The sequence below is a fragment of the Blennius ocellaris genome (assembly GCF_963422515.1).
Source record: "Blennius ocellaris genome assembly, chromosome: 21".
Classification (NCBI taxonomy): domain Eukaryota; kingdom Metazoa; phylum Chordata; class Actinopteri; order Blenniiformes; family Blenniidae; genus Blennius; species Blennius ocellaris.
The window spans coordinates 13,705,757-13,732,193 of NC_137670.1; the positions used below are offsets into that span (position 1 = coordinate 13,705,757).

Below are 26,437 nucleotides of genomic sequence, written 5' to 3' on the forward strand. Positions count from 1 at the left end.
CCAACGCCGGGCGTCTATAGCCCGTCTTGTTGATGATAGAAAAAGTAAAGTGTGACACATTAGATTAGGCTTCCCTCCTCTGAAAAACACAGCCATACCCTCATCAGCGCTGAGCGATTCTCTCGCTCCATCCAGGACCTCTGGTATGATGATCCCCCCCCCCCCCCCACCCCATCCTCGCAGAATCCAGGTCTCCTTTTCACCCCATCACACCTCCCGCCTGCTGTTACACTACTGATATCAGTGAGGCTCCAACAGGCCATTCAATTACAGCCCAGTTGTTAAATAGGCGAGATAAATAAATACGCTGTATCAGTATGTAGTCAAATGACAGAATCACCTGCCTAAAAAACAAGTGTCCCAAAACTTCCTGGACTATTTAGAAGAAGAAGAAGAAAGAAAGAAAAAAAAAAGCAGAATAGCAGAAGGACCGGAAAAAAAAAAAAAAAGAAGAAAAAATGCTCAAAAGAAACTGACTGAGTAGGAAAATAAGTATCACATCAAATTCCTTCTCGGGGCCGAGACAAAAGCAGGGCCTGGCACTCACACGCTGTCGACTACACAGACGGAGAAGGGGGGAAAAAAATAACAACATGCACATCAAAACCAGAGCCAAACAAATCCAAGAAAAGTTCAGATAGGTCTTCATTGGAACTGCCGAGTGGAACAAAATCAAATAAATTGGGGGGGGTGGGGGGGTTAGTCTCGTTCAGGCTGCCCCGGCAAACCAGAAAACACTGTTTAGAATCTGCGTGCAAGGTGACAAGAGGACGATGCTAAATGACTCAGAAAGCAGAAACCCTGTGTTTACCCCAGCAAACTCCAAAGAAAAGCTCCCCTCGCCTGTTAGAACGCAGGCGGGAAACAGAAAACCAAATTCATGGGAGCTTAAGCGCTCTCTGGAATCACTCAGCGTCCCGCCGTCCTTCACGTACACACAGTCGCGGTGGAGGGATATTTTGACTGCGACGGTGTATTCATCCAGAACTTCAAATTGTTCTGCGGGGAATATGGTGGTGGGGGGGGGGATTCAACCCCACCCCACCACGACCCTTCCTCACTGTAGTCCCTCATCCTTCCTTTCCAAAAAGCTGTCCACGCCGCTCTCCGTAACAAGCCGGGGGAGGAAAAGAAAAGTTAAAGAAAAAAAAAGAAAACAACAGGAAAACCGCCAAAGCAATTGTGCTGTGATTCATGGTAAAACCAGAGATATCCACCGAGTTAAACTGTGACCCAGAGCTGTCGAGGGATGCAAGAATAACTTGTTTGGTGTCCTTGAATCACCTTGTGCAGATGAAGAGTATTGATCCATGTTCAAACTGCGTCCGTCAGCCTGGCAAGGCGTTCGTTTAAGATAATTGCTCAAAATGAAAGAAACAAAAAGGAAATGTCGGATAAAATACAAAAAAACAAAAAAAAAACAAACCTGTTTATTTCACTTGTACTTAAGCCAAAGTAGCAAACAAAACAAAAAAACATGCTTTGTTTGACATTTTGTGAACTTGAGACTCTCTGCCAATAATGTCACCAGTGTGTGTGACCCGCAGTCACACTGACGCATCAAAGCACCAAAAAAATCCTTCAACTCTGCTACGCTCCACAGTTTTCATCCAGTATTTTTGTAAACAGGCTGTTGCTACACAGAGAAAAGATGAGTTTTCTTTGTTGTGATTAGTCAGCTCCTCCCCCCCCCCCCCCCCCCCAAAAAAAATATAAAGTTATAACGTTCAAAGCACAATACGGCAAACACACCATCGCCGGTTGCTCGTATACGTTGAGCCTCTCATTTTTCTCGAGCAGTGACTTAATGTACCTGCAGATAACGCGTATCCGTGTCACAACAATCAAGGGCCAAAAAACCCTGCAATCTCTGTTCTGCAGGCGACTCCTGGGACGTTCGCTAAGTCACCTCACCCTGCGCTCAAAAGTTCACTTTCAAACTTCCTGGGGACAAAAAAAAAAAAGGAGCGGATATTTCTGAGGAATAACAAAAAGAGGTTTAGTGAGAGTAATAACAGTACAAAGTAATAACATTGTGTTTAATCCCACTCAGTTCTGCCTCGCACCGGAGTGAGAACGGCAAAAAAACAAATTACCGCTCCTGCAGATGGACATGTGTTGGCAGAATTAACTGCCAAAGCGTTTGTCTGTAATGAGAAAAAGGGAGGAAAAAAACAACAAAAAAAACAGCACAATCTATCAGAGTTCGGAAGGAAAGATAATCCCCCGAAAACTTCCAAGCTGAAAAGTTGCCATGTGCAACTGTGTTTCCCCCGTTTCCTCCTCCTCCTCCTCCTCCTCCTCCTCCTCCTCCTCCTCCTCCTCCTCCTCCTCCTCCTCCTCCTCCTACGTAGTTCCCCTCCCCTTTGTTGCTCAGCTCAAACTGCAGCCCCGTCCATACTACTGCTGGGAAAAAAAAAAAAAAAAAAAAAAAAATTGAGGTCAAGGATCGTCTTACTCCAGCCTGCCTTCGTATGGCCACCCCTCCCTCCCGCTCCCACCTTCCCCTCCCAGCCCCTCTCACTTAAAGCCTCATTCCATCACTGAGGCCAAACACCCCCCCCCCTCTCCACCTCCCCCCTCCTCCCCCGTCCCAATCATCCAAGCCATTTCTTTCCCCTCCCCTCTTCTTCACTCCCACCCTTCCTGTGCCCTCAGCCCAGTGCTAATTGGTAAATCTGTTGAACCATGCCGTCCCCCGACAATGAGACACCTGGAGTTCTGTCAAAACAAGTTTCCCTGTGAAACGGCCCCCACTGTTAATACAGTAGCGCACGTTGTCGCTCGCCACGCCGGGATCGTTTGTCAAGAGACGAGCGGCTTGATCGAGCAATCGCTGCTCTTCAGAGTTCTCTGCGTTACGAAATCGCCTTCGACGACGCATAGGGTGCAGGCCTGCAAAGTTCAGTCGTCACATTGCTTTCAATTCAATTCAATTAAAATATTCAGGCCACGTGCGTCGACGGTGAGGTCAAACGAGTTCACACTTCTCGACACGCAAAGAGGGGAAGACGTGATCTGACCGAGCTCTGACTGCCTGTCATCCAAAACTCAAGTCACACCTTAGACACGAGGACACTCCACTGATGCAGACAAAGGTGTGTTTGTAAGACACACACACACACACACACACACACACACACACACACACACACACACACACACACACACACACACACACACACACACACACACACACACACACACACACACACACACACACACACACACACACACACACACACACACACACACACACACATATGCAGTAGGACAGACAGACACACCCGAGAGCGATCTTGCCAGACCTCGTCAAACAAGTTCTAGCAAAGGTGCTTGAATAAAGAAAGAGAGAGGGGGGGGGGGGGGGGGAGGGAGGGAGGCATCCAGTTGACAAGGGAAGAGGAATGTTACCCATCATATTAATGGCTGTTTGCACAATCGGTCATGATTTACCTACTCTCTCTCTCTCTCTCTCTCTGCAGCTCTCGCTCTTTTCGAGGACTTATTTAGGGACAACAAAGGCTCTACGGAGCGTGCAGAAATCAACAAGCAATTGATTAGTCAAACAATTCAAGTGGGCAATCCGGGGAGCCGTGGCTCGTCTCTGAGGAGATTTAAGACCTCTCCTGTGGGCTTCATAATGCCAAGCCTCACTCTGGCTCCACAGCGTCTCCCTGAAGCAATCCAGAAACAAGGCTCCTTGAAGTCCTCAGCTTTTCAGCGACGCAGGGAAAAAAAATTAAATAAAGGTGATTTCTTCCTTTAACTTTAATTTACAGCTCGCAATAGATTTGGTCCCCCCCCCCCCCCCCCCCCCCCCCCGCGCCCCCTTTTTTAAAAAGCTGCACGAGGGGGAATCTGCAATGTGACACTTTAATTAGACAAGCGACGCTCGGAGTCGTATCCCTTTCAGGTGAAGTCATCGTTATGTCGAGCGTTCGGCCAGACACGGGCAGAGTGTTATTGCGCCGTCTATCTCTTCATCTAAAACATCGGGCCACATGCTGTTAATAAAGAGAACTCCATTAGAAACAGCTGCACAAGGAAATAAAAGCGAAACACAGAGCGCCCCCCGAGTCCTGCTGGTGGAACGTACCAGAACCCAAAACCAGAGATATACAGATTCTTCTGTGGAAATGACTCCCTTCAAAACAAGATGGTGTCATTGCACGAGAATGACCCAGAAACTGAGAGCTGGTGAAGCATTATACGAATAAAGGAGAATTCATGTTAAAAAAAACAAAAACAAAAACAAACAACAACAAGTAAAACAACCTGCAGACAGAGAGGCGAGGACAGAGGCAAATATGAAAATAGTTAAAAGTGATCCAACTTCTGGATTGTAAACATTTCAAGCACGAGAAAAGCAGCAAAGCAGCAGCACTGAATCAGCACAATGCACAAAACAGCATGATTAACATCATCAGCATAATCACCACGATTTCAGCTTGTCATTCAATGTTCTGGTTTAAAATCATCAATTATTAGGTTTTAATTTGAGTGAAATCATCCAAACAAAAAAAAAAAAAAATAGAAGAAGATACCAGCAAGATATTTTCAAAGGTCTCTCACCAAATGATATTGGTGAAGGCTCAGATCTGACTGTCCGGGGAATTCCCAGCAGAAGGGCCCCTGAAAGGGAAAGATGGACGTTCCCAAGTCACACAATTATATCAGCTCTCGATCTCTGGTTTATTCACACGCACACGCACACACATTAACACACACACACACACACAGAATCCCAGTCCGACCCAGGTTTTTTTTTTTTTTATGCAAAAAGGCAACACGTTCTCCCTGGAAATACTGCATCCCCGGGCTTTTGAGTTATTTAAACTACCAGCTCCTCTCCGCCGGCTCAGCGTTCTCCTGGGCGCTTGTTCGGCCCCAGTTATTACTAATTTTACACGGAGGCGAGAGGGAGCGCCGGCTCTGCACTGGTAACGTGGCTGTTGGCTGGTTGTTCAAACAGCGTGTCACTTTGGTCGAACATTTCATCTCCTCGGCGTGCAACACCTCCGCAGATGTTCAGCCCGAGTCAGCTGATTCCGCCGCCGCGTTACGGGCGCCACCTCGGCCTTTTTAACTGCAAACAGGGTAGCAAGATCCGACACAAGAGAGTTGAATTAGCACCTTGAAAGAGCGGTCGGGGCGAACGCTGTCTTTCGAGTTCACCAGTGAGGCGCCTCTCGTGTATTTTCCCCGCTTGCTGGTCGGCATTAAGACGTTTCTCACAAGCCGCTCAACACTTGTAAAAGCGGTGAGGTTTATATCCGCTGTCCCTAAAAGCAGGAACGGAATCGAGATCTGACAGCTCGCTAGCAGAGATGAGAAGACGACAGAGGACAGAAGAAAAACGGGTGGGGGGGGGGAGGAAGGTATTGATTTCCTATAGGAGAGAGCAGGAGTCTCAGAACATGCAGAGCAAAAGCAACAGGGCCTTTAGTTTTCTGAGGGGCTGCAGTACCTTAAAAAAAAACGACTTTCTCTGCACTCGGATGACTGGGTTTCTATTTGTACTTGTGCTTGACCCTGAGGCCAGCGAGATAACTTTTCATAACAGCTCAACAGCAACACTGTGGTTACTGGTAAAACACACACACACACACACACACAGTCACACACACACGCTTCCAGATACAAACACGTCTTATCCTTTAAATGTGTGTGCCCGACCTCGAATCACACCATTTGTGGGGTAGTTTAAGTTCATGGGGGTTGCTTAACAGGCAAACCCCACAGCATGAAAATAAAAGCAAAAAAAGGGAGTTTTAAATGCATTAATTCACATTATAAAAAGTGGACAAAAGCTTCCCCTTGAGACAAAATGTACGGGAATGGCTTCTTTATAATTGTCCTCAAAAGAAAAAAAAAAGGATCAATTCCCCTAATATCAACTACAAATCCAATATTTTAAAGTTATATTTGCTGTGTTTATAGTCCCAGGGGGGGTTCCTCAGTCATTGTGGCAGTATTGATGCTGACTAAGCCTGTGCTGAGCGGATCGTCTGTGGGAACAAGCCCCGTCCAGACAACTGGACAGATACAATGACTGAGGTGCTCTCATTTTCATTGTCACAGTTCCCAGGCTTGACGCCACGTCTCGACAGCTTCAGATTTTGGCCCAAGCCGATGATGTAAGCGTGCCCCCCCCCCATCCCTTCCCTCCCCCCCCATCCCTCCATGAACAGACGTCTTGTCTGGTGAGGACAGTGTGAGACAGAGGACAGGCAAATCAGCCCGGAGCACTTCAACAACAGAGATACAATCTTTAACCGTTTTATTGCTTAAAAAAAAACAATTCTAGATTCACATCTCAAGTGTTTGTTTTTGATATTTGATGCTTTCTGGCTTAAAAGATCTATTGCACCAGTGCATTCTGCATTCACATCTAAATTTGACCACAATTATATTCAAAGAGGTGAAATAGAAGCGCGTTGACCCCCCGAGCAAAGTTAAAATGAAGACCAAAGGCTGCCATGCAGAGAAAGAAGGCGAGAACCACAGAGGCAGGTTATTTGAAGAGGCTTGCGTGCACGCACACACACACACACACACACACATACACACACACACAAAGATCAGCGTGACGTCGACACAAGTCAGAGTGGAGAAAGCCCGCAAAGGTACAGCCCATGGATGGCGTGTGGGTGGTGCCTGCTGATCATGGGGTCGCTCATTAACAGCGGAGGAGGCTCGGGCCTCCCAGAGTCCCGGACAATTGCCTGGACGGCCCAGGTGCACGGTCCATTCAGGCCGCAGGAAGCCGCCTTTATCCCCACTCCTCAGGAACGGACAGGGAAGTGGTCAAGGGGGGGATGAATGCGATCCTGTCTTTGACTAAAGCTGACCTAGAGAAGCAGTCACATGCCTATCCAGGTCCTTTAGCCCATTATGGACGGCGGGGGGGGGGGGGGGGGGGGGGGGCTGCAGAGTCATTGTGGTGTGCCTCTTCTTAATGTTTGGCTAAAACACAGCTCCTTTTTTTTTTTTTTTGCGGGTATCAGAAACATGTCAGGCCTTTTGTGGCCCTTTCTGAGCATCGTTCCAGGACCACATTCCTCTGAGGGAACAGGTGAAACTGAATGGGACTTCAAAAATAAGCACGTTGTAAAGTTGTAAAGGTTGTAAAGGTTCAGGTGGGAGGTCCCGCATGCTGTAAAAATGGCCAGATTCCATCACTTCCTCTGCACTAATTACCATACAACTTCCAGCGAGCACCCTCCCTCTCCTCATCTCCAGGCCCATGCTTCACTACCTCCAACACCACACACACACACACACACACACACACACACCCACGACAGAGAAGTGCAGTTGGGAAATGGTTAACACTCCAGCCGTCCCCTGCTGCCAGTGAAAGCCCACAAAACAATGGAGACATTGTTCGGCCAGGGCTAGACTCTAGACTCTCAGGCTGTGCGTGTGTGCGTGCACGAGGATGTCAAAAAGCAGTATGCGTGTGCGTGTGTGTACACTCTCAACATAGTTTTTTTTTCTCCCCCCCCCCTTCATTTCCCAGAATAGCAAATTAAGAGCTGCGACTCGATTCTTACGCCTCGTGTTTAAAAATGCTTACAAACGTCACCGCCAAGGTGCTGCAGGATGTAAAAGTGGAGAAAAGACACAACGGTGAGAGGAGATGGTTTAATACCTTTGCGGGCAAATGATGTCATGACATTACCGACATGAGTCTGGACTGCTGCTGAGTCCTTCACTGCATTGTTGATGCTATCAACACACACACGGCCTAAGCCCTGGATTTACTAAACAAGCTGGTGGGGTAGGCTGTGTTACTGGGTTAATGCAATGATCACTGTCGAAATTATAACGCGCGAACCCGATAAAAGGAAGAAATGTGCGCATCCTGAAATTCATCAAGCACCTTTAATGCTCGCTTCCTGCTGTTAAGTATCCACACAGACGCTCCACGCCGACAATGTCAAATTAAAAAGACGTCGCAATAAAAGGGCAGGTTGACAAAGCAAGGGGCTGTTTATGATCTTTCCCCCGGAGCTCTGTGAGGCAGAAAAATGTTTCTCTTCGACTCTCTCCCTGGAAAAAAAAAAAAAAAAAAAAAAAAAAAGTACACATCAATAGGTGGATAAATATTGAATAACTTTCAGCCAATGGCATAAAAGTTCAGCTGCGGCAGGTTTTGAGGCTGCCTGCGGGGCGGTCAGGCACTTCAAAAAGGTCCTGCGTGGCCCCCCTTTGAGGCCATGGTAAACCGGGGCATTCAGCGCGCCCTCAGAAAGACCAGCCTGCGTGAGGTCACTTCCACCGTCTCCGGCTGATCCTCCAGCACTCCACCTCGTCGGAACCCTCCCGGAAGGAAATAATATGAAATAAATAAATAAAAACTAAAATAAACCTGCCGTCTGTGTCTCTGTCCCGTCTCCTTTTTTCTCTACCCTCTTCCACTGCTGCGACTTTCTCCCGAAGGCTTTGCCCGCCAACCGTTCCTTCTATCGCTAACCGTCTCTCCCTCTGTTGTCGTTTCAAACGTCTCTGGGTCACTCAGATCAGATCGCCGTTATCTGGCCAGCCAATCGACAGCTTCTTATCACTACCGAGTGCAGCCCGCTGGCGCTCGAGGTAGGCAGAGGTCAAGGCGCTTGAATATTTCTTCCCATTTGTAAACAAAGGGAAACTACTGTTTTACAGCCCGTCCATTGATAAAGGCCCCGCGTACAGGAGCATGCATGGATTACGTCCTGAAGTAGAAGTGAAAGAAGGGGAAAAAAGAAAAAGAGAGAGAGAGAGAGAGAGAGAGCTTGACCGATTGAGTGACACCTCCAGGAGTCCGTGTGGGGTTATCATTGAAATTCACAATGCTGTACACAGTAATCTGTCTTTTCTATATGAACGACAGCCGGTATGATGCAAACCAGGGAAACATTCGATCACACTTCCTTCTCAGTCAGAGGTGGATGCTGAAGCAGGATGGAAGCGCGCCAACAATACAAGCTGCATTTCACATTCAATTTCATCACTTGTACTAACAGCCTGTTGTGTGCCTATGCAGCGATGCTGCAATGCCTCTGATCTTACCAGCCTGTGTACTCTATCAAACGGAGCACACTGGGTTGGGCAATATGACCACAAATATTACAATATATTCTCTCATATTGATCACTGTCAGTACTAATCACAATTTGTGTTTAATAGCGCTCCCACTACTTGCAATCTGCTTTGGCTTCAGTGTTCTGCTTAGAAGTGAAGCCTGGAGACATAAATATATGAAAAAAATAAATAAAAAATCTATTTAATCTTCAAATCAAACTGTTAACCCTGTAAAAACAAAGTCTCTTCACTTCAGTTTTGATTCTGGGCCTAAATTACCAATTCAATTCAGGTCAGAAAAATTCCTATCTAAAGAAAAATAAGGGAAATCTTTTGTTCTTTCCCCCCCCCACATATTTTGAAAACCATCTAACAACCCAAGTCTACGCTGCTTATCTGTGTCCACACCTTTGTTAGTCACCCACCTATGAAGAGATAAACTGTATTTTTCGCCTATCCAACAAAAGCAACGGCAATTTTCTAATTTGTCACGCAACCTCTCGGTATAAAATGAACCCTATCGTACCATAAAACTGTAAAATCACTAAGTATTTACAATATTCTTATTATTCTATCAATATTAATGCCTTGTATCTTTGCATTTCACCAACATATTATGTATGACTCATTTATGATTTGATTTCTTTTATCGGGTTTGTTTGACCGAAATGTGAGCAGAGTCGTCACATTGTACTGCTTTGACTGATGTCCAGGCTTTCCACCTTGCTGGTAGTCCGTCTTTGTTGTCGTGGGTTTGTTTTCGTTTCTCAGCCAGCGTCTGTTTTGTGATAAGAGCTGGCGTTGCCTGTTTGCCCTGGCTTCAGTGCTGCTCGCTTCACTGACTTCCTGGAAGTTGTGTCACGACTCCCTGCATTATTTATAATAGTACAGCGGCATGTATATATAGGAATGTGTGGCAATTTGTACTTGTGCAATATTTTTATTTATTTATTTTTTAATCAAACAGAACTGCGCATAGATGCGTAATGACATGTGTAATGCGTTGGAACAAGTCAGACTTGTGATATTTCCCTGTTGCCGTGTAAACTGTGCAGCAGGAGTCTGTGTGTACGTGAGGCTGAAAGTATTTACGGCTCCGTGACTCACGTCAGGATAAAACCCTCAACGATTTACCTGCGAACGTTCGCAGCCTACGACCAGTTTAATGACTTCATCGGAGTCGAGATTCGTTTTTTTTTTTCTTAGCGTCTCCTAAAATAACAGAGCAAGAAGAGGCCCCCCCTGAACCCTTTGGTATAAAAATAACACCAGCGTCGCAGGGGGAGATAAGGAGGGCCTGAGCAGAGCTTGTTTTGTTCAGAATAACACTGTCATCACCGGCTCTTTGTCTTAAACGCAACTTTTGACAAGGTTTCTCTTTCAAATAAACAGCCCTGTCAACTCCTGCTATTTAAGACGTGCTTACTTAAACGGGAAAAATACCAAAGAGGCCTTGGTTTGCCAACTTTTGAGTAACTGTTTCAGATGGTATTTATGACAGACCATAAAACTGAAGGAACTGATCAAATATCAAATGTGACTCAGAGGACAATGTATCTTGACACTGTAAGCAGTGTGATAAAAAAAAAAAAAAAAAAAAAATCATCAGCACCCGTGTGTGTGTGTGTACGTGTGAATGTGTGCGTGTAACAATTTACCATGCTGTTTCACCAGGGGCATAAACAACAAGGGTCCAGGCGTGACTTTATTAGCTCCCACACTGAACTGCTGCCACAAGAGATGCAGTATTCATGAGCTGACAAACTTGGAAGGTTCTCCGTCTCAAATCGTTATCAGCTTCGCAAATTTATCATTTCCATAACAATATGTTGATGTACGACTCAAAAACAGAAGTAACAACTGTGCCAATAACGCCCGGGCCCTCACGGTCAACCTCGCTAATTCTGCTCAATCCCCACTCCATTGATTTTCCTGGCTCGCTAACCCTGTGACCACATACGAACACTTCCCTACGTTCAACCTTTCCCACTGACCTCAGAAAACTTTAAGCCTTCGGCAAACTACGAAGTTCACGTCCAACGCTCGTTCTAGAGCCGAGAGCCTCTTAGATATTGACATGCCCGAGGTGGATGCTTTGTTATGAGCACGGACTGCATATGCCCTATGGCTGTCCAGCCAACTCGCCTGCTCCAGCACTCCTCCAACTCCATGGATAGGGTAATCAATGTTGAAGGAACGCCCACGCTTTCCTCAAAGACGGTGCACTCGCGGCCCGGCCTTCGCTCGTTTCTCATGAAGAAGTTGTCATGTGAGACCAGTTTTGGAATGAGAGTTGCCACGTCTCTGAGATTACAAGTAACAACAACAACTGCACTCCACACAGTGGCCATCCCAAAAGCCAGGCAAAGGTTAACGTTCTACAATCCATAAGTCTGCCAGAGACCCTACATGTATGGACGACTACATGAGAGACTTAACAGTACAAGCCAACAAATCCAGTCCAAAATTGACAATAGCAACCAAGCAGGGCTCATTCGTACTCGCCTCTTCCTTGACATGAGCGAACGGAGATCTGGTGAAAGAGAGGGGAAAAAGTACCGAGCGGGGTGTTACTTACAACGATGTGTGCCGGTGACGGGACCTGGCATCTTTAAGTGCTTGTCTACTTTGAAGACCTCCTGGTTGAACATCTAGCAGGGGCCATTTCATCTGTAGGTACTGAATGGCAGAAAGGAACAGAATGGAAAGAAGAAAACAAAACATGTTAACAATGCAGAACGCAAAAGGCAAAAAGGAACAAATCAAACGGAAGACAGAACGAGGGAGACGACATTGCTTGACACGTGTAGGGTGTGGAAACTCAAAAACATGGAAAGGCAAATAAAAGAATCTTAAGGCGGATGGTAGATGAGGTGACGATGGCCTCGGGCATGCATGAGAGAGCACACGGTAGTTGTGGGAATCAAGTAACTGTAATTTGCCAGAAACATACAATACAAAATATTTGCTTTCGTGACAAGGTTTTTTTTTGGGGCGGTGGTTTGTTTTCTATCAAACAGCAGGTGGTGATTTAAAATTTAGTCACACTACTCCACATATGATGAGTTGGGGTTGGATTTTGGCTTATGGCTTTAAGATGACCGTATGTCATAAATGTGACTGTTGTCGGACTTTTATTGGGAACCATAAAGACGACAAAGCGTGGCGTCTCAACACACTCCTCTGGGGCGAAACCTCCTGACTGCTCCCATAAATGATTGACTTGGCCTCTATCAGGAGTCTGCCTGTCTTTCTCCCACCCTCAAACACACACACACACACACACACACACACACACTCTCACGAGCACAGAAACACAGATAAGCAGAAACAAGGGTCATGAGAAACATCTGTGTGTGTAATAAAATGGGTGGAGCTCTTATTTTTTTCAATTTGATGACATTGGCTGACCTGACATAGGTTTTTTTTGGTTTTTTTTTTTTCCCCAAAGCCTTCATGAAAACTTTTGACAATCCAAACAAAAAAGTGAAAAACACGCCAATCTGCCAACACTGAGATCTGTTTTCTGTAGACTTACACGAAAGTGGAAGCCATTCGTTGACCCTGCGGCAAACTCCCCACAGATGTTTCACCCACTGAACGCATGGTGTTTGACTTTGCTACCGTATGTTGTCCAAACTCTGCTTATCAATGTCACAGCCACCTACAGTTGTTTGAGGAAAAGGGGTCACGGCAGCTGCTTCAGCTGCGAGGTAAAAGGCCCAAAATGTCCAAAGAGGGGAAACAACTCACGGGGGGGGGGGGGGGGATCTACAACAGGGGCAACAGCTGTACACAGTGTACAAACAATGACTCCCAAAGAAATGATTGCTTTTAGGTTCAATACACTGAAAGATTTTGCATTGTGAGTGACGGGTTTTTTTTTCTGTATGTGCATGCAATTACCATCAGGTTTCATTCAGAAAAATCTATCAGGTCAAAAAAAAAAAAAAAACTTCACTGAGAAAGGTCATTTGAGGTCCGCGCACTTTAAAAATCCAAATTCTGGCTGAGAAACCTGGTTTGTCTCAACGACGAAAATGAAAGAGCAGGAGCAATGGCTGCTGCTCGTTAATGCAAAAGAGGGTAACGGGCAGATGTTGTAACCTCAGTGCTGCAGACACTCATTAAAAACTAGTGGGGATAATATAAGCTGTTTTACGACAAGCCACCACAATGACGAGAGAGTTTGGACTTGGAGCAGCCATCGCGATAAAGACCTTGGACATTACCAAACATTTCCCTGGGTTTTCGTTGACCTTCTCGCTGAGGTGTAGAATTCTGCTTTAAGGTTGATTGAGAGCAGAAGCTTAATTGCAGTAATAGGACTTCGAGCAATTACGTAGCAGCCATTATTATAAAACCCAGTGTCACATAGTGGTGACAAACCAGTCAGCGTGTGTTCAAAGATCTGGCAGCAGTTCGGCACGTCACGTGGAAATGTAGGTACACTTAATGCATTTTCATTGTGTTGCAATCTTGCAAAGGTGACCACACGTGCGTGCGTGGGTGCGTGCCTGCTTGTGTTCGCGCGCGTGTGCTCAGAGAGCGAGTGTGTCATGAACCTTCCTGAGACTGTGTCTAAATCAGTGGTAATTAGTGAGGAGTTCACTGTGGGGTGCCAACCACTGCGAGACGCTGGAGGGAGTTATTGACTCCATGTCCTCGGTTACAGGCCGTGTAAGAAGACGGTAGAAGGAAGAAGAAGCAAAAAAAATAATAAATAAAAACTGTTCCCGGTCTGGTGTTTCTCCACCGCTAGTGCTCATTTATGACCCAAAGACAGCTTTTACTGCAAAAAAAAACTGGGGTTTGTTTATGCTTGTTTGTATGTCCTTTAAGTGGAAAAAGGAAAGGTTGTAAACTCTCCACAGTTGAGGTCTTGTGGTGTTTTTATGGACCCCCCACACTGGGCATTAATTGCCATGAAGGGGAGAGAGGAGGAGAGGAGGGCGGTGTTGTAACACTAAAAGGAGGAGGAGAGTGACAAGGCTGCTGTCATCTATGAGGTAATTCAAGACTGTGCCCACTGGTGCCAGAGGGCGAGAAGACAGGGCAGAGCTGGAGAAAAAGGGGAATTGTGAGTCCAGCCATGGGAAAGCCCTGCCGCGGCGACTGCAAATGTGCACATGCCGATATTCAAACACAGCTGCAGCCGGCAGAGGGGTCGGACGGGCGGACATTCTGAGGAGGTGGCTGAGAAACGTGAAGGTGACACCCCCCCCGAGTGTGGCACTGTGGTAACGAGAGACGCCAAAAGACGAGGGGAGGGACGGCTGAGGCGCATGCCCCGACAAGTGGCTCCACTTCAGCTCTGCTATTGCAAATGTTCGCACACGCTAATCTCTCCTGGACGTTTTATAGGCATGCCGAGGAAAGCGGGGCCCTTGGCAAGCACCAGGCTTTCCGACCCCCCCCCCCCCCCCTTCCCTGGCCCCCTGCCACTTTCTCTCCACCCGCCTGTCTGCCCCGCTAACGGACACACTGCCTGGGCTTGAGTAGGCCGTGACCTCTGACCCCTCTCTGCGGCTCCAAGCCCCTCCCTGTTCCCCACTCTGCGACCTGAAAACTTCCCTGCTATGAGGGGGCCCCCCATGTAACTCAAGAGCCATTCCAATGTGACAAATTGCTCCGGAGTTCCAGGATAACTCTCTCTTCTCCTCTGTCTTTCTTTGCACCCCCCCCCCCCCCCACACACACACACACACACACACACAAACACTAACCAGCCTACCCCCCCTCCCCCATCTTGACAGACCCCCACCCTGTCAGAGCCACCCAGTGGTTGCACTCCACTCGCTCTAGGGTTGAGCAACAGACATCGCCCCCCCCCCCCCCCCTCGTCCACAACCCTCTCCCTTTCAGCCTTTCCAACCCCATGTCCCTCCTGTTCTCTTTCCCCACCCTGCACCCCTCCTCTCCGGCCAGCCCCACAATGGGAGCTGAATGACTCAATTGTCTCTGATGAAGTGAAAGACAAGGGAGTCCTCTAAATCCTTACGGAGGGATGAACTTACCCTCGCTGTCCCTATAGCCCTGTCGTCTACTGCTTTCCCAAGCATGGGATTCAAGGCTAGGACGGGGGGGGGGGGGGGGGGGGGGGGGGGGGGGATAACCAAAGGGGTAATCAATGTACCCATTGATTATTTTATTTGCCGTTTATTTCAATTACCCAGTGGCTACGGAGATATCTCTGTCAACAGCGCTCAGAGGTGTCTGCATTTAAAGGGCCCAATTCTCTGTATGTTGAGGAATTGCTTCAGTAATTGTGGTTGTATTCAATGTGTGTGTTTTTTTTCTTTGCCTGTTGAGCCATTCACCCATATGTAATCAACTGCTGCTGTACCCAGGTTTGGCATGTTGGGAGTTGCAGAGTGTTAACCCAGATCCATATTGACTGTCATCACGGTGAAAACAAGCTGGGCCCTGGTCTCGGTGTCACCGCTCCAGACAAATAAGAGGGGGCATCCTGACTTCTCACACATCATCTCCACACATCCACACACCAGATTTCGACCACTGTTGTTACTAATTCGGCAGACTGGCACAGAAGTGATTTGGCCCAAAACAACCCTCCCCGGCTCCAGCTATCGACTATGATCCTCCCAGAGATCAACCCTTTTCTCCACATCTGATCAAACATTAACTAAACGTCAATATGTGCAACTGACAAGGCGGAAAAGGAGTCTCACTCATAACTTTCTTAGTGCGAATGACCAACACAGAGTGCAGGAAATGTTGTCAACAACCAAGCTGTTTTCCATTATTCCCCCCCTCCCTCCCTCCCTCCAATTTGATGTGTTTGTCAAATGCGGCCTGGCGGCTGGAGCAGCAGCCGTTCGTTTTGTTTTGGATTAAGAGCAGAGGGCTTGAGACCAATCAAACAAACAGAGCTCCTTATGTGCCAATGTGGCTTCAGAATACTGGTCCACTTTCCAGCACAGGACCATGAGACAAATGAGGAGGGCCACTGGGGCTCCATCAAACATTTCAGCCATGTGAGCAATGCGAGAGCGGAGGGGAGACAGACACAGAAGGACAGACAGACAGCAGCTTGGCTTTACAGTCAGCATATGGATACTGGGTGTTGCTCCAGAGAGTCCAACAGATCTTCGAGCCATCTGTGGCCGCCTCACGTCACATTATATGACATAGCTCTGCGTGGGCATCTCGGAGTATGCATACACTTAATGCATGAACAGCAGCAGTGGTTCCCTCGTCTCCAACCGGAACATGCTGTCCATGCTCAGTCACTGATTCCCACCTGAACAACAATGCTCACCCACACTTGGAACATCTCGTGGTCCACAGGCCCAGCATCTTCCTCTGGGACAGCGCTCAGAGATGGGATTGACAGCTTGCAGATTACACCAATCAGACCGCTACTATAAAGAGCTTTATTTAAGTCTGAAATGATCAAGGCTAGTAAGAGGAGCCCACTCAAAGCTCTGCGAGTAAACTGTGCAGAGCTTAAGAGATTAGCCCTTCCAGTTTGACTACAATTTTATCCCTTTTAAAAACGAGAGCCGAGCATATTGTCTTGATCTGTTCTGGATAACGTTGGCAGTCTTTGTCCTCACTTGCAGGTGCAAGAAAAGTAACAACCGCACGCTTATACAAACATGTAATTTATTAAGGAGGAGAAAGTAATTTTGTGTAATTGAAGGGCAAGCCCCGAGTTACACCCTTACAGTAACAGAAAGCCCAATCAGCTAATATGACGGTTTGCTACGTCGGCTTCTGCATACAGGACATGCCTTCAGAGGATTGGTTGAGGAAGAACAGCGAGAATTCCTTGACAAAAATTGGGAAAAAGTTAACCAACACAAGCGGGGCCCATCAGGGCTGCTTTAGTTCTACTAATGCACATTTTATGAGTAAATATTAAAGAAAAAAAAAGAAAAAAAAAGAAGCACCCCACCTGCTCTGATAGCCAGAGGCATTTTGCAACCAGGAAAATAAAAGTGAAATGTGGGAAGGCCTGGGGTTTGTGTGCCCTGGGGCAGGAAAGGGTCCGCTGGGCCCATATTTACTCCAAAGCCAGAACCGCTTGGGGGTTCCACTGGCCCTGACAGCATTGGGGCCGCCGACCTGATCCAAAACCCTTCCCTCCTCACCTCCTACCCCTCGCCCCCCCTTTTGCCAGCAATCTCCACCTCAACCCTCAAACTCCCCTTCCCTCCATCTTTCTTGCAGAAAAACTCAACCTGACACTTTCATATAAGCCTTTTTTTTTTTTCATCACAGGGGGAATGAGCATGTGACCTCTCCTTGCTCTCCACCCAACTCAGACTTTGCTCACAACCTAAAAACGAGGCTGAAAAAAATACACTTGTGAAACTACCATTGTTAAGAGTATCTCACAGTCTTGCAGTCTGACGGAAAAAAACAAAACAAAAAAAAACCGGAGGAATTGCTCGTGTTTTTTTCAACTGATATGTTTTGTGGCCTGTCTTTATACTTGCGTCCATGAACATATGATATTTATCAGGCCTGCTCTGGAACTTAGTTGTACTGGCTTAAACACCAGTTCATGAGATAAGTATAGCTTTGCTCTGACACTGTTTACTTAGCAGGTGTGGACAAATGTGCTGTTCAAACACCAGCTGATTGACCGGAAAGTTTCAAAGGATTGCACAACACACAGTCGACAAATCGCCCTGCAAGAATCACAAGGAGGCCTGACTGTCCACTGAAGCGTTTAGCAAAAATGCACATCACCACCTTCAATAAAACTGACTGAACGGTGAGAAGCTACAGCAGCGACGACACACACCTGGATATAGCTATAAAGTTCACAAGAAGGAGGTGTATGCATGAGATGTCTGCATTCCAAGATCCACCAACTTCGCAGCAAGTCTCGGAAAGTAAACAGCATTCCATTTCTGACTTTTGCACACCCTCCTCCCACCTTTGCCACTGTCCTGTGTCATTAAGAGGATCTCTTGGCTGCTCTATAAATAGTGGCAGGGAGGGTGAAGGCCAGCAGGAGATGGCTAGTCTTCCATCAGGCCCCGCTAATGAACAGCCACTCTGGCACCTTTAGCATCGGGCTCGGCAGCAGAATGCCTTTTCTTTCAGGCGTTTCTGCCGCTTCACAGAGCTGCACTTCTATCTGAGTGACTCTTCCAGTTCCTTTTGTTTCAGATACAAATATAACCCCGGGGCTCTGAGGAGCTTCCATTATGAGCTGGGTGACAAACAGGAGCAGGTTACCTGATATTAAGCTAGTTACTGAAATAGTAATAAATGGGATAGTGATAAATTCACTTGTACCATTTACTCATAATTGCTTTATAAATATATTATCCAACGCTTGTTTATTGGCATTGTTACAACACCAGTTTTCATGATGAGCATAGAAGTGTTATACGTGTGTGTGAAACAGCAGCACAGTCGTAAATAGTTAACACTTTAATAGCACGTTTCCCAAATCCCTTTACATTGTTAGTCACATTCATCCATTCATACACATACTGACATAGCAACAGTAACTAACGGCTGCCATCCAACGTGTTCCACTGATTTATTAGGAGCACTGGTCTTGCTCAAGACCATTTTCGTTCATGGGGAGATTGAACCGGCAACCCTCTGATTGAGATACGACCCTCTCTGCGACTCCAGTGGGACGTACCATCCAAGAAAACTCACACAGAAGCTTGGTTAATAATAATAGCATTCGCAATGGTCTCTCCAAAAATACCGACAACAGATAAGACGCTCATAATAAAACTTGCAACAAGTTGAACAATAACTCCTCAGACTGACCACAAAATACAAGAAATGGAAGAAGACGAAAGCAGACAACCTCTCAACACCGGCCTGCAAAACATTGCAGATGAGACAGGACACTACACGTGATTTCTACAAACGCTATCAGAATGAACATGATGAACAAGTGCCTCTACTTTAGTCTTCCGTGTAATCAGATATCGACATGTACGCAATCAAGAGCAACTGGATTAACTGGTTATGTTTTGAGCACGTTCTTCTGAGAACGAATGAGCAATCTTGGATTGAGGGAGTTTGAAACGGCAAAAGTTGCCTTTCTATTTGCTTCTTTCATTATTTATTTACATTGTAGGCTACGGCACATAATGCCATGCATCAATGCGAAGAAGCAATAACAAAATACGGTTGAAATCTGGGGAAGGCTCGGTTGCCTATTGAGTATTTGCGGTAATTGTGATATTCGGACTAATTCTCATTGGTTCGTTGTCGCTGGCAGTCCGTTGAAGACCTTCGGCTCAGTGGAAGTAGGCCGACGGACTGACAGGCCAAAGACCGTGTCCTGGACCTTCCTGCTCGGAGTCTCATGCACACTGACCTACTTAGAGGCTGCATGGAGGCACGTCTGCAGGCCTAGGTGTGTCTGAGTCCCTTATGCAAGGCCAGGCCAGGGGGCGGAAGGAGGAGAGGTTGGGCAACCCGTACGCTCGCTACACGCTTACCTTTGTTTGCAGGAAGCAGGCTCAGGGGTGTGGAGGGGAGAGTTAAAAAGGTGAACAGCAGCTGAGCTCTGCTAAGGGAGAAAAGTAAGCTGATTGCAGCGCCCACGTTCTGCTGGAGAATGCTGTATTTGGTATTGTGCTGGAGGAGGGCTGAACGCTGCCCTTGATGTTGGGTGTCTGGTTTTGTTCTGCGAGAGTTCACTATGAATTAGTTAAACGGTAGACTGGATATAAGGAAGCTATGAAACATGCCTCAGAGGGAGAAAATGTGTAGACTCTCAGGCTTCACAAAGACTTCCGATATTCTGAAAACACTACACGCTATCACACACTCCCACCTACACACATTCATCAATCAGAAAGCATTATGTTGAAGGCATCACACACACATACCAACAGGCAATTAATCTTCACAAAAGAATCATACGAAACCAACAAACATTTCGCCTGTTTTGTGTCTCTTTCACACTCGCACATACACCTTGAAGCAGTTCAGCTTCCATATTCATGAAGCCGACTCCCCCAGCATACCGAGAGCTCGGGATTTTAAGGGTATCAACTCAAATCTCAAATATGGTTTCAGGTTATGGATCTGTAACCCAACAGACGAGAGTAAATCATCAGCTTTAAAACATCTATTTTGGGTTCAATTAGCTTGAAAGTAACTTATTACTGTCGCTGAAAAAGAGTATTTGCTATGATATCATCCCTGAAAGAGAGGGGAAAAAAATAATCCCACACAACCAATTACATGCGCACTCGCTCAGTGGGGTACTGCCGCTTTGCCACGGTGGCTTAATGAATAAATAAGTAATAAGGACTTGGTTATTGGAGCTCATTAAAATGGGTGATGCTTGCGAGACAATAAGACCTGAAGAGGGTCAGGGGAGGCGGTTGTGTGACTCGGTCTCCAGTCCCCCCAGTACCCCCCCCAATCTATTGATGACCTGACCACACGGCCCCAGCTCACCTCCAAATCAACTCTGTCGGTGACGCTGCCCCGTTAACCTCAACCCGCCGCATCCCCACTTCCCCGACACGCTGCTGCTGCACGCGCATGAATCTTCATGAATACCCCCACACACACACACAGCTACAAACACAGGCTCAAAAAAGACATACACACCTCTCTCATAGTTAATTACCACTTAGCTCCATCACGTGGTGATCCGTCCATAAGAGCCCCTCCACCCGCCCTCCCCCGCAACACAAACAGCAGCACACATGCCAATTATTGATGAATCTTTAATATGCCGTTTTACAAAGTCTCCATCTCATTTCCTACCACTGAGCCGGTGATTACACTTCCAGTGGAGGCTTTAGCATTGGAAATATTACATGCATAGGATTGAGTAGGAATACATTAGCGTAATGGAATATCATTGCAGGGCCGAAATAAAGTGACCTGAACCGTTTGGAGAAGATCGGTAACTTTTTTTTTCTTCTTCTTCTGCTTCGTCTTCTTTTTTTGCTCCTCCTGTCTTGGATCTCTGGTTCGCGCTCAAAAAACCCCCGGACAAAAAAATCCCACGCCGCGATAACATGTCAATAATGAGCTGAGGCCATCTATTGATCAGCTTAATTTTGCATCTATTAGCTAGGGAACGGCTTGCTCCGGGGGCGAGGGAAGCCAGGCGCTAACACGCACCGACAGGCTGGATGGAGATCATTACAACTGATGTTCACACACACGCTGTGATTGACATGGAGATAAGGCAGGAGAGAGCCCAGGCTCGCACGCCTCCCCGCACACTAAGCTAATGATACACCAAATGTGTGCTTGGTGTGTGTACAGCAGTGTGTATATATCTGTGTGTGTGTGTGTGTGTGGGTGTGTGTGTATGTGTGTGTGTGTGAGCGCAGGGGCAGGATAGAGAGAGCGTCTATCTAGAAAGAGAGTTGGAGTGGGAGAAAAAGAGGAGAAGAAAAGCAGGCCACACGCCTTTGCTAATTGGCATAGTCAGACAGGGAAACGTATAAAGAAAAAGCATTTAGTGAAGCACCTCGGCTTTCTAGATCGCCTTATCGAGTCTGTGTCATTTAAATACGGCTGACAACACCACAGGAAAATCTGGTTCTGACCTCGAACGCACGGCTTCATCTGATACTTCCTTAATTTAGAGAGTTTGCATAAGAAACTCGGTTGAGGCGTTCATTATGAAAATCGTTTGTTTTCCTCACGACGACTGATTGCAAGCTTTGGGCGACCCGAGTCAACACAACAACCAAAGGAGATGAAAACAAAAAAAAAAGCTGAGAAAAGGTCTTTTTTTTTCCCTCCTCTGAGCATTTTCTGACATTCTACTTTCCTTGCAATGAGGAGAAAAAAGAGAAGAAGGTGCCGTAGAGACACGAGTTCAGCTGGCGGTCTCTGAACAACTTTAGAAGACACGCCAATCGACACTGATGAAAATCACACATGTTTACAGAAGGGGCTGGAGTGAAACGCTCTCAGAGGCGGGGAGATGCACTGCTGCATAAATACAGGGCAAAGAAATCCAGACATTCGCTCTAAGGTGGCAGTGATAACGCTGCGTTGGGCTGTGCACATGTAAAGTGACAGAAATAGCGAGACAACAAGTGGAAAACAAAGAGATAGAAATAGAAGTTTAAGGCCCTCCTCCTCTCTCACCTCCACGCAGCAGGCCGATCGTGGCCTGTGATGGATCATCGGTTTGAGTGCAGACAGAGGGGTGACCCAGACACCCACGACTTGATATCTGAAAGGTGTGTGGAGGTTTTCGGGGTCACGCGACATGCGGTGTGGAGTGGCCCTAAAACCGGCTCGACACCAGATCCTCGCGGAGAGGGCGTGCAGAAAACAATGTGGTGCGATGCCCTTTTCCTCCTGCTAACCTATCAACCACCGCTGCGGCTCAGGGGCCTAGCTTGGCATTGATGCAACACGCTGCAATATAGGATGCTGGATGCTTCCCACACAGAGAGTGGAACACAAAAAAAAAAAAAAAAAAACAGAAAGAGAAGGGCCAGGCATTGGATCTGTACCTTTTACCTCAGTGCCAAGAAAGAAATGTCTGAATCTTTGTGTACACCATGTGTATACCTAGTTTTTATGGGGGGATGAGATCTTGTTTTATGTCAGAGAGGTTCTATGGAGGTGAGGTCAGAGGCACAAAAAAAAAAAAAAAAAACCCAAAAAAACCCTTGGCTACAAACTGTGTGTTTTTGTCAGCTGAGGGATGCAGCGAAGGGATCGAGGGAGCAGCGGGAGGAGGGAGGTGAGGGAGAAGGAGGGGGAGGAGGAGGAGAGTGGGGAGGAAAAAAAAAAAAAAAAAAAAAAAAAAGCCCTCAGCCAAGCCATCAAGTTGAACATTGAACTTCACAGTAGTAGCTGCCTTTCTATGCCTCTCCTTTTGATGTTACCTCCAAAGCAAAGGATCAAAGGCTTGGAGTGTGGCGTGGGGAAGTCCCAAGCTCTTAGCCTGCCAGCCTGTTATATATGCAAAAGTCTACGCCAAAAGAGAGAGAGCGGGGCAGAGAGAGAGGCAGAAAGAGCAGGAGAGGATGCTCGGGAGGAGGGGGTTAAAAAAAAAAAAGAAAAAAGAGAAAGCTTGCATGGAATGTGGCTAAATAGCATGTTTTGTGTCTAATGAATGACAAGGCGGTGATGCAATCTGCGAGTTCGTTGCAGTGTGACGTAGCGCGGGATAAAGTGCACGCACACAAGTTTCACAGAGCAGGCGCTTGATTCTCAGAGGGGCTGGGCGTGTAGGCAGGCAAGTGAACGGGATGGGATGGGGGGGGATTGGGGGGGGGGTTCGCTGGCAGTGTTTGTTGCCCTCATAACTTCCCCTTCATCCCTACATCGCTCTCTCTCTCTCCCCCCACTGAACCTCAACCAGCAACGCGGGACAGCCCCTCCACTTCCAGCTCGCACCAACCCAACCCCCCCCACCCCCCCCCCCAGATCCTCTCTGACATCAAGGGGGCGAGAGGCTGTGTCGTCTCGACATAAATATACAGTGTGCCGTTAAAGCGGGGACTACAGTAAACACGGTGCGCGTGAAGTCCTGGTTGTGTCTCGCCACAGCAGAAACACACAGTGGGCTCAGCTGGGCCGCAGAGTGGAGCAGAGGTGTGCTAAAATTGACAAATCTGTACGAGACACACACACACATATACACACACCCTTTCCCCAAGGCTGTAGGATTAAGAGGTCCAGCTGGCTGACAGCAAGCCCTTCCTTCCCACGTATCCCGTCGATCTCACCCCCTCGCTCACACACACACACACACACACCCAGCCTCCGAGCCCCCTCCGGTGCCCCTCCCACACCTCCATCCCCAGGTCTGCCAACCAGCCAGTTCATGAAGCACGCTAAGGAGGACACACGCCCCCGAAATTTTCGACGTGCCCTTGTGTACAGCCACACATTGTGGGTAAAATGAAACTCCAAATGCATTCAGGGACACGGGGAAAAATCCTCAAGTTAAATGTGGACGTTGGCCACGAGAAAGCTTCACGTCTTTGGCAACCATCAAAGTGGTGTGTCCATCCATCAAGCCTTCCTGTCAGCAATTGTGGTTCTCTTCTTGAAAATACAGATTCCTCGAGAGTCGTGGCATGTGAGGGATGGGGGAAGAGCGGGAAAGAAAGCGAAGGCGCTGAGGAGGGCTGTGGCGATATATAACACATAATGAGTGTTGCTGATGGAGAAATAGGAGAAAGTGAGACAGAGGGGGTGCGGGGGGGGAAACAGCAAAAGCTGCCGGGTCACTTTACGGGTATGCTGCATGCTGAGGATGAGTGCTTTATCTTTTTTGCAGACAGAAACCTCTCTATGCAAGAAAATGAGCATATGGTGTTTTGATATATAAGTTGGAATCATGTTACTCACTTTGGTTTGGTGAATTTGTATTGTTATCATAACTCTATCCATGAAAGAAATGAAAATCTGAGAATGAACTGAAGAGAAGAACCAGAACATTTGAGTCTTGCTCATGCTTTTATCTTCATAATCGGAAATAATAATACAAAAGAAGAAGAAAGGGACAGTAAGGAGAGAAAGAGCACACAAAAACAAGCTGGCCTCAGTATCTTTAAGGATTGTTAAACTCACTGTTTTTATTTAAAATCTTGTGCCCTTCTAGCAGCTCTTACTGTAACCATCAACTATTTTCAATCATAACAAATTCACATTGCTTTATCTGCATCTTCTTCAACACAGTGAACCAAACGGGACTTTCATGTGATTTTTAACAACATCCGGATGAAACCGCCATCCGTATCCCAGTGAAACATCCAGTCGGGTTGTTTGTATGGATCACCTGCTATCTGTTACACCACTAATGACCTCTCATATTCACTTTCACCACGGTGGACGTATCAGCCTCTAGGGAGGGGCTAGACTTCCCCAATATTGACAAAGAAGTCTGAAGCTATGAGAACAAATCATATGAATTCAACGACTTCCTTCTGAGCTGAAGTTTGAGGCGAGTGACACACGTGTGATTAGAGAAAGACGGGGGGGTCAAGTTAGGGTGAAGCCCCAACCAGAATAGCATCAGCAGGGTCACACTTGGGTTGTGATCACTACCAGAAGATGCTAAAGCTCGGCTTGGGGCTACCGCGTCCCGACGGACAACTAATGAGAGGGGAGGGAGGAAGAAAAAAAAAAAAAAAATCCATCCAGAAATTTGCCAAGACAACATTGACAAGGGCAGATCGCTGCCTCAGATCGGGTTGGGTAGGCTATGAGAAGAGATGGTGGGGGTGGAAAAAAATAAATAATAACAGGCGAGGCGGCGGTGTAAGGAAAGAATGAGAATTAGGGAGTGAGAAATGTAGAAAGAAGAGAGCAAGAGAGCAGGAGATAGAAGGGGAGGGAAAAAAAATTCACAATGATGACACGTAAGTGCAAAGAGCGATTAAGGATTTACTTTCAAAAGGACTCCCATTGATCTTTTTTGATAGACCTGCAATAAATCAAACCGGATTGACTCGCATGAGAACCAAGCCTAATCCTTTAGTCAGATCCAGGAGAACTCCAACCAAACCAGCTGTTAATTTAGGCTTTACAAGATAAAGCGGGAGAAATCCAACCTGATGTACCCTAGGGCAGAGGCTTACATCATCTCTGTAAAGCAATCAACTTATTGCCAGTTTGGAGAGGTAATCAGAGCACATACTGAGAGAGGAGAGGGAGCGAGGGGAGGGAGGGAGGTGGAAAAAGACAAGAGATGGCTGAAGAGGTTAGAGGAATAACAGAAGCCTAATAATGTAAGAAACAACAGAAAATAAAAATAAAATAAAATTGAGTTCACTTGAAAATTGTTGCCATTTCATGAAGAAGGGGGGAAAAAAAAAAGTATTATTTTCCTCTTCACAGATACACAGGTCTTCTGACTGAAACAATGAAACTTAACTTTGAGACAAAAAAAACATGTTTACACACAGAACAACTCCAATTATCTCCGGAGGGTGAAGATGAAACGGGGAGAAGCTCGCGAAAGCGGCAAACAGTAGCTCTCTGGGCTGACGGCACGGATTGGAGGACAGAGTCAGGCCCTCCCTCCCTCCCTCCTCCTCCTCTGCCTCCTCCTCCTCCTCCACACACCACCCTATAATTTCTCGGGAGGCCAGCCCATACCTCGTCCCCGTTCCCCAGTGGCCAGTGCCACCTCAGCCGGGTCCTACCAGCCATGCTGCGGCTGCACCCTCGCACAATCATAGTAATTAAAATGGTTATTTTTGTTTGGGGGAAAAAGGAGAGATGTTTTTCTCCCCAAAATCATCGGGACGGAAGTATTGCAAGACACCGTCCAGCCCGCGCCGAGCACACCGCACTGATGTCTCTTTCGGTTGTGGGGTGTTTGTTGTGCGCGCCCCGCTCTGTCACCGGAGCGCAACACTAGTTTGAGTTCCTCTTCCCAACTGGGTGTGTGACACCACAATGA

General features: G+C 47.0%; 1 protein-coding gene across 1 annotated transcript in view; it reads right to left on the reverse strand.

Annotated features, from left to right (window-relative positions):
* tcf7l2 (transcription factor 7 like 2) overlaps positions 1-26,184 on the reverse strand; it is a gene marked incomplete at its 5' end in the record, with an annotated part of 75,837 nt that extends 49,653 nt beyond the window's left edge. Inside the window, 4 exon segments of the mRNA XM_080517468.1 lie at positions 4,576-4,635; positions 11,648-11,670; positions 11,673-11,748; positions 26,131-26,184. Coding sequence (XP_080373594.1) covers positions 4,576-4,635; positions 11,648-11,670; positions 11,673-11,748; positions 26,131-26,184 — 213 coding nt within the window.
* Positions 26,185-26,437: the final 253 nt, after the last annotated feature.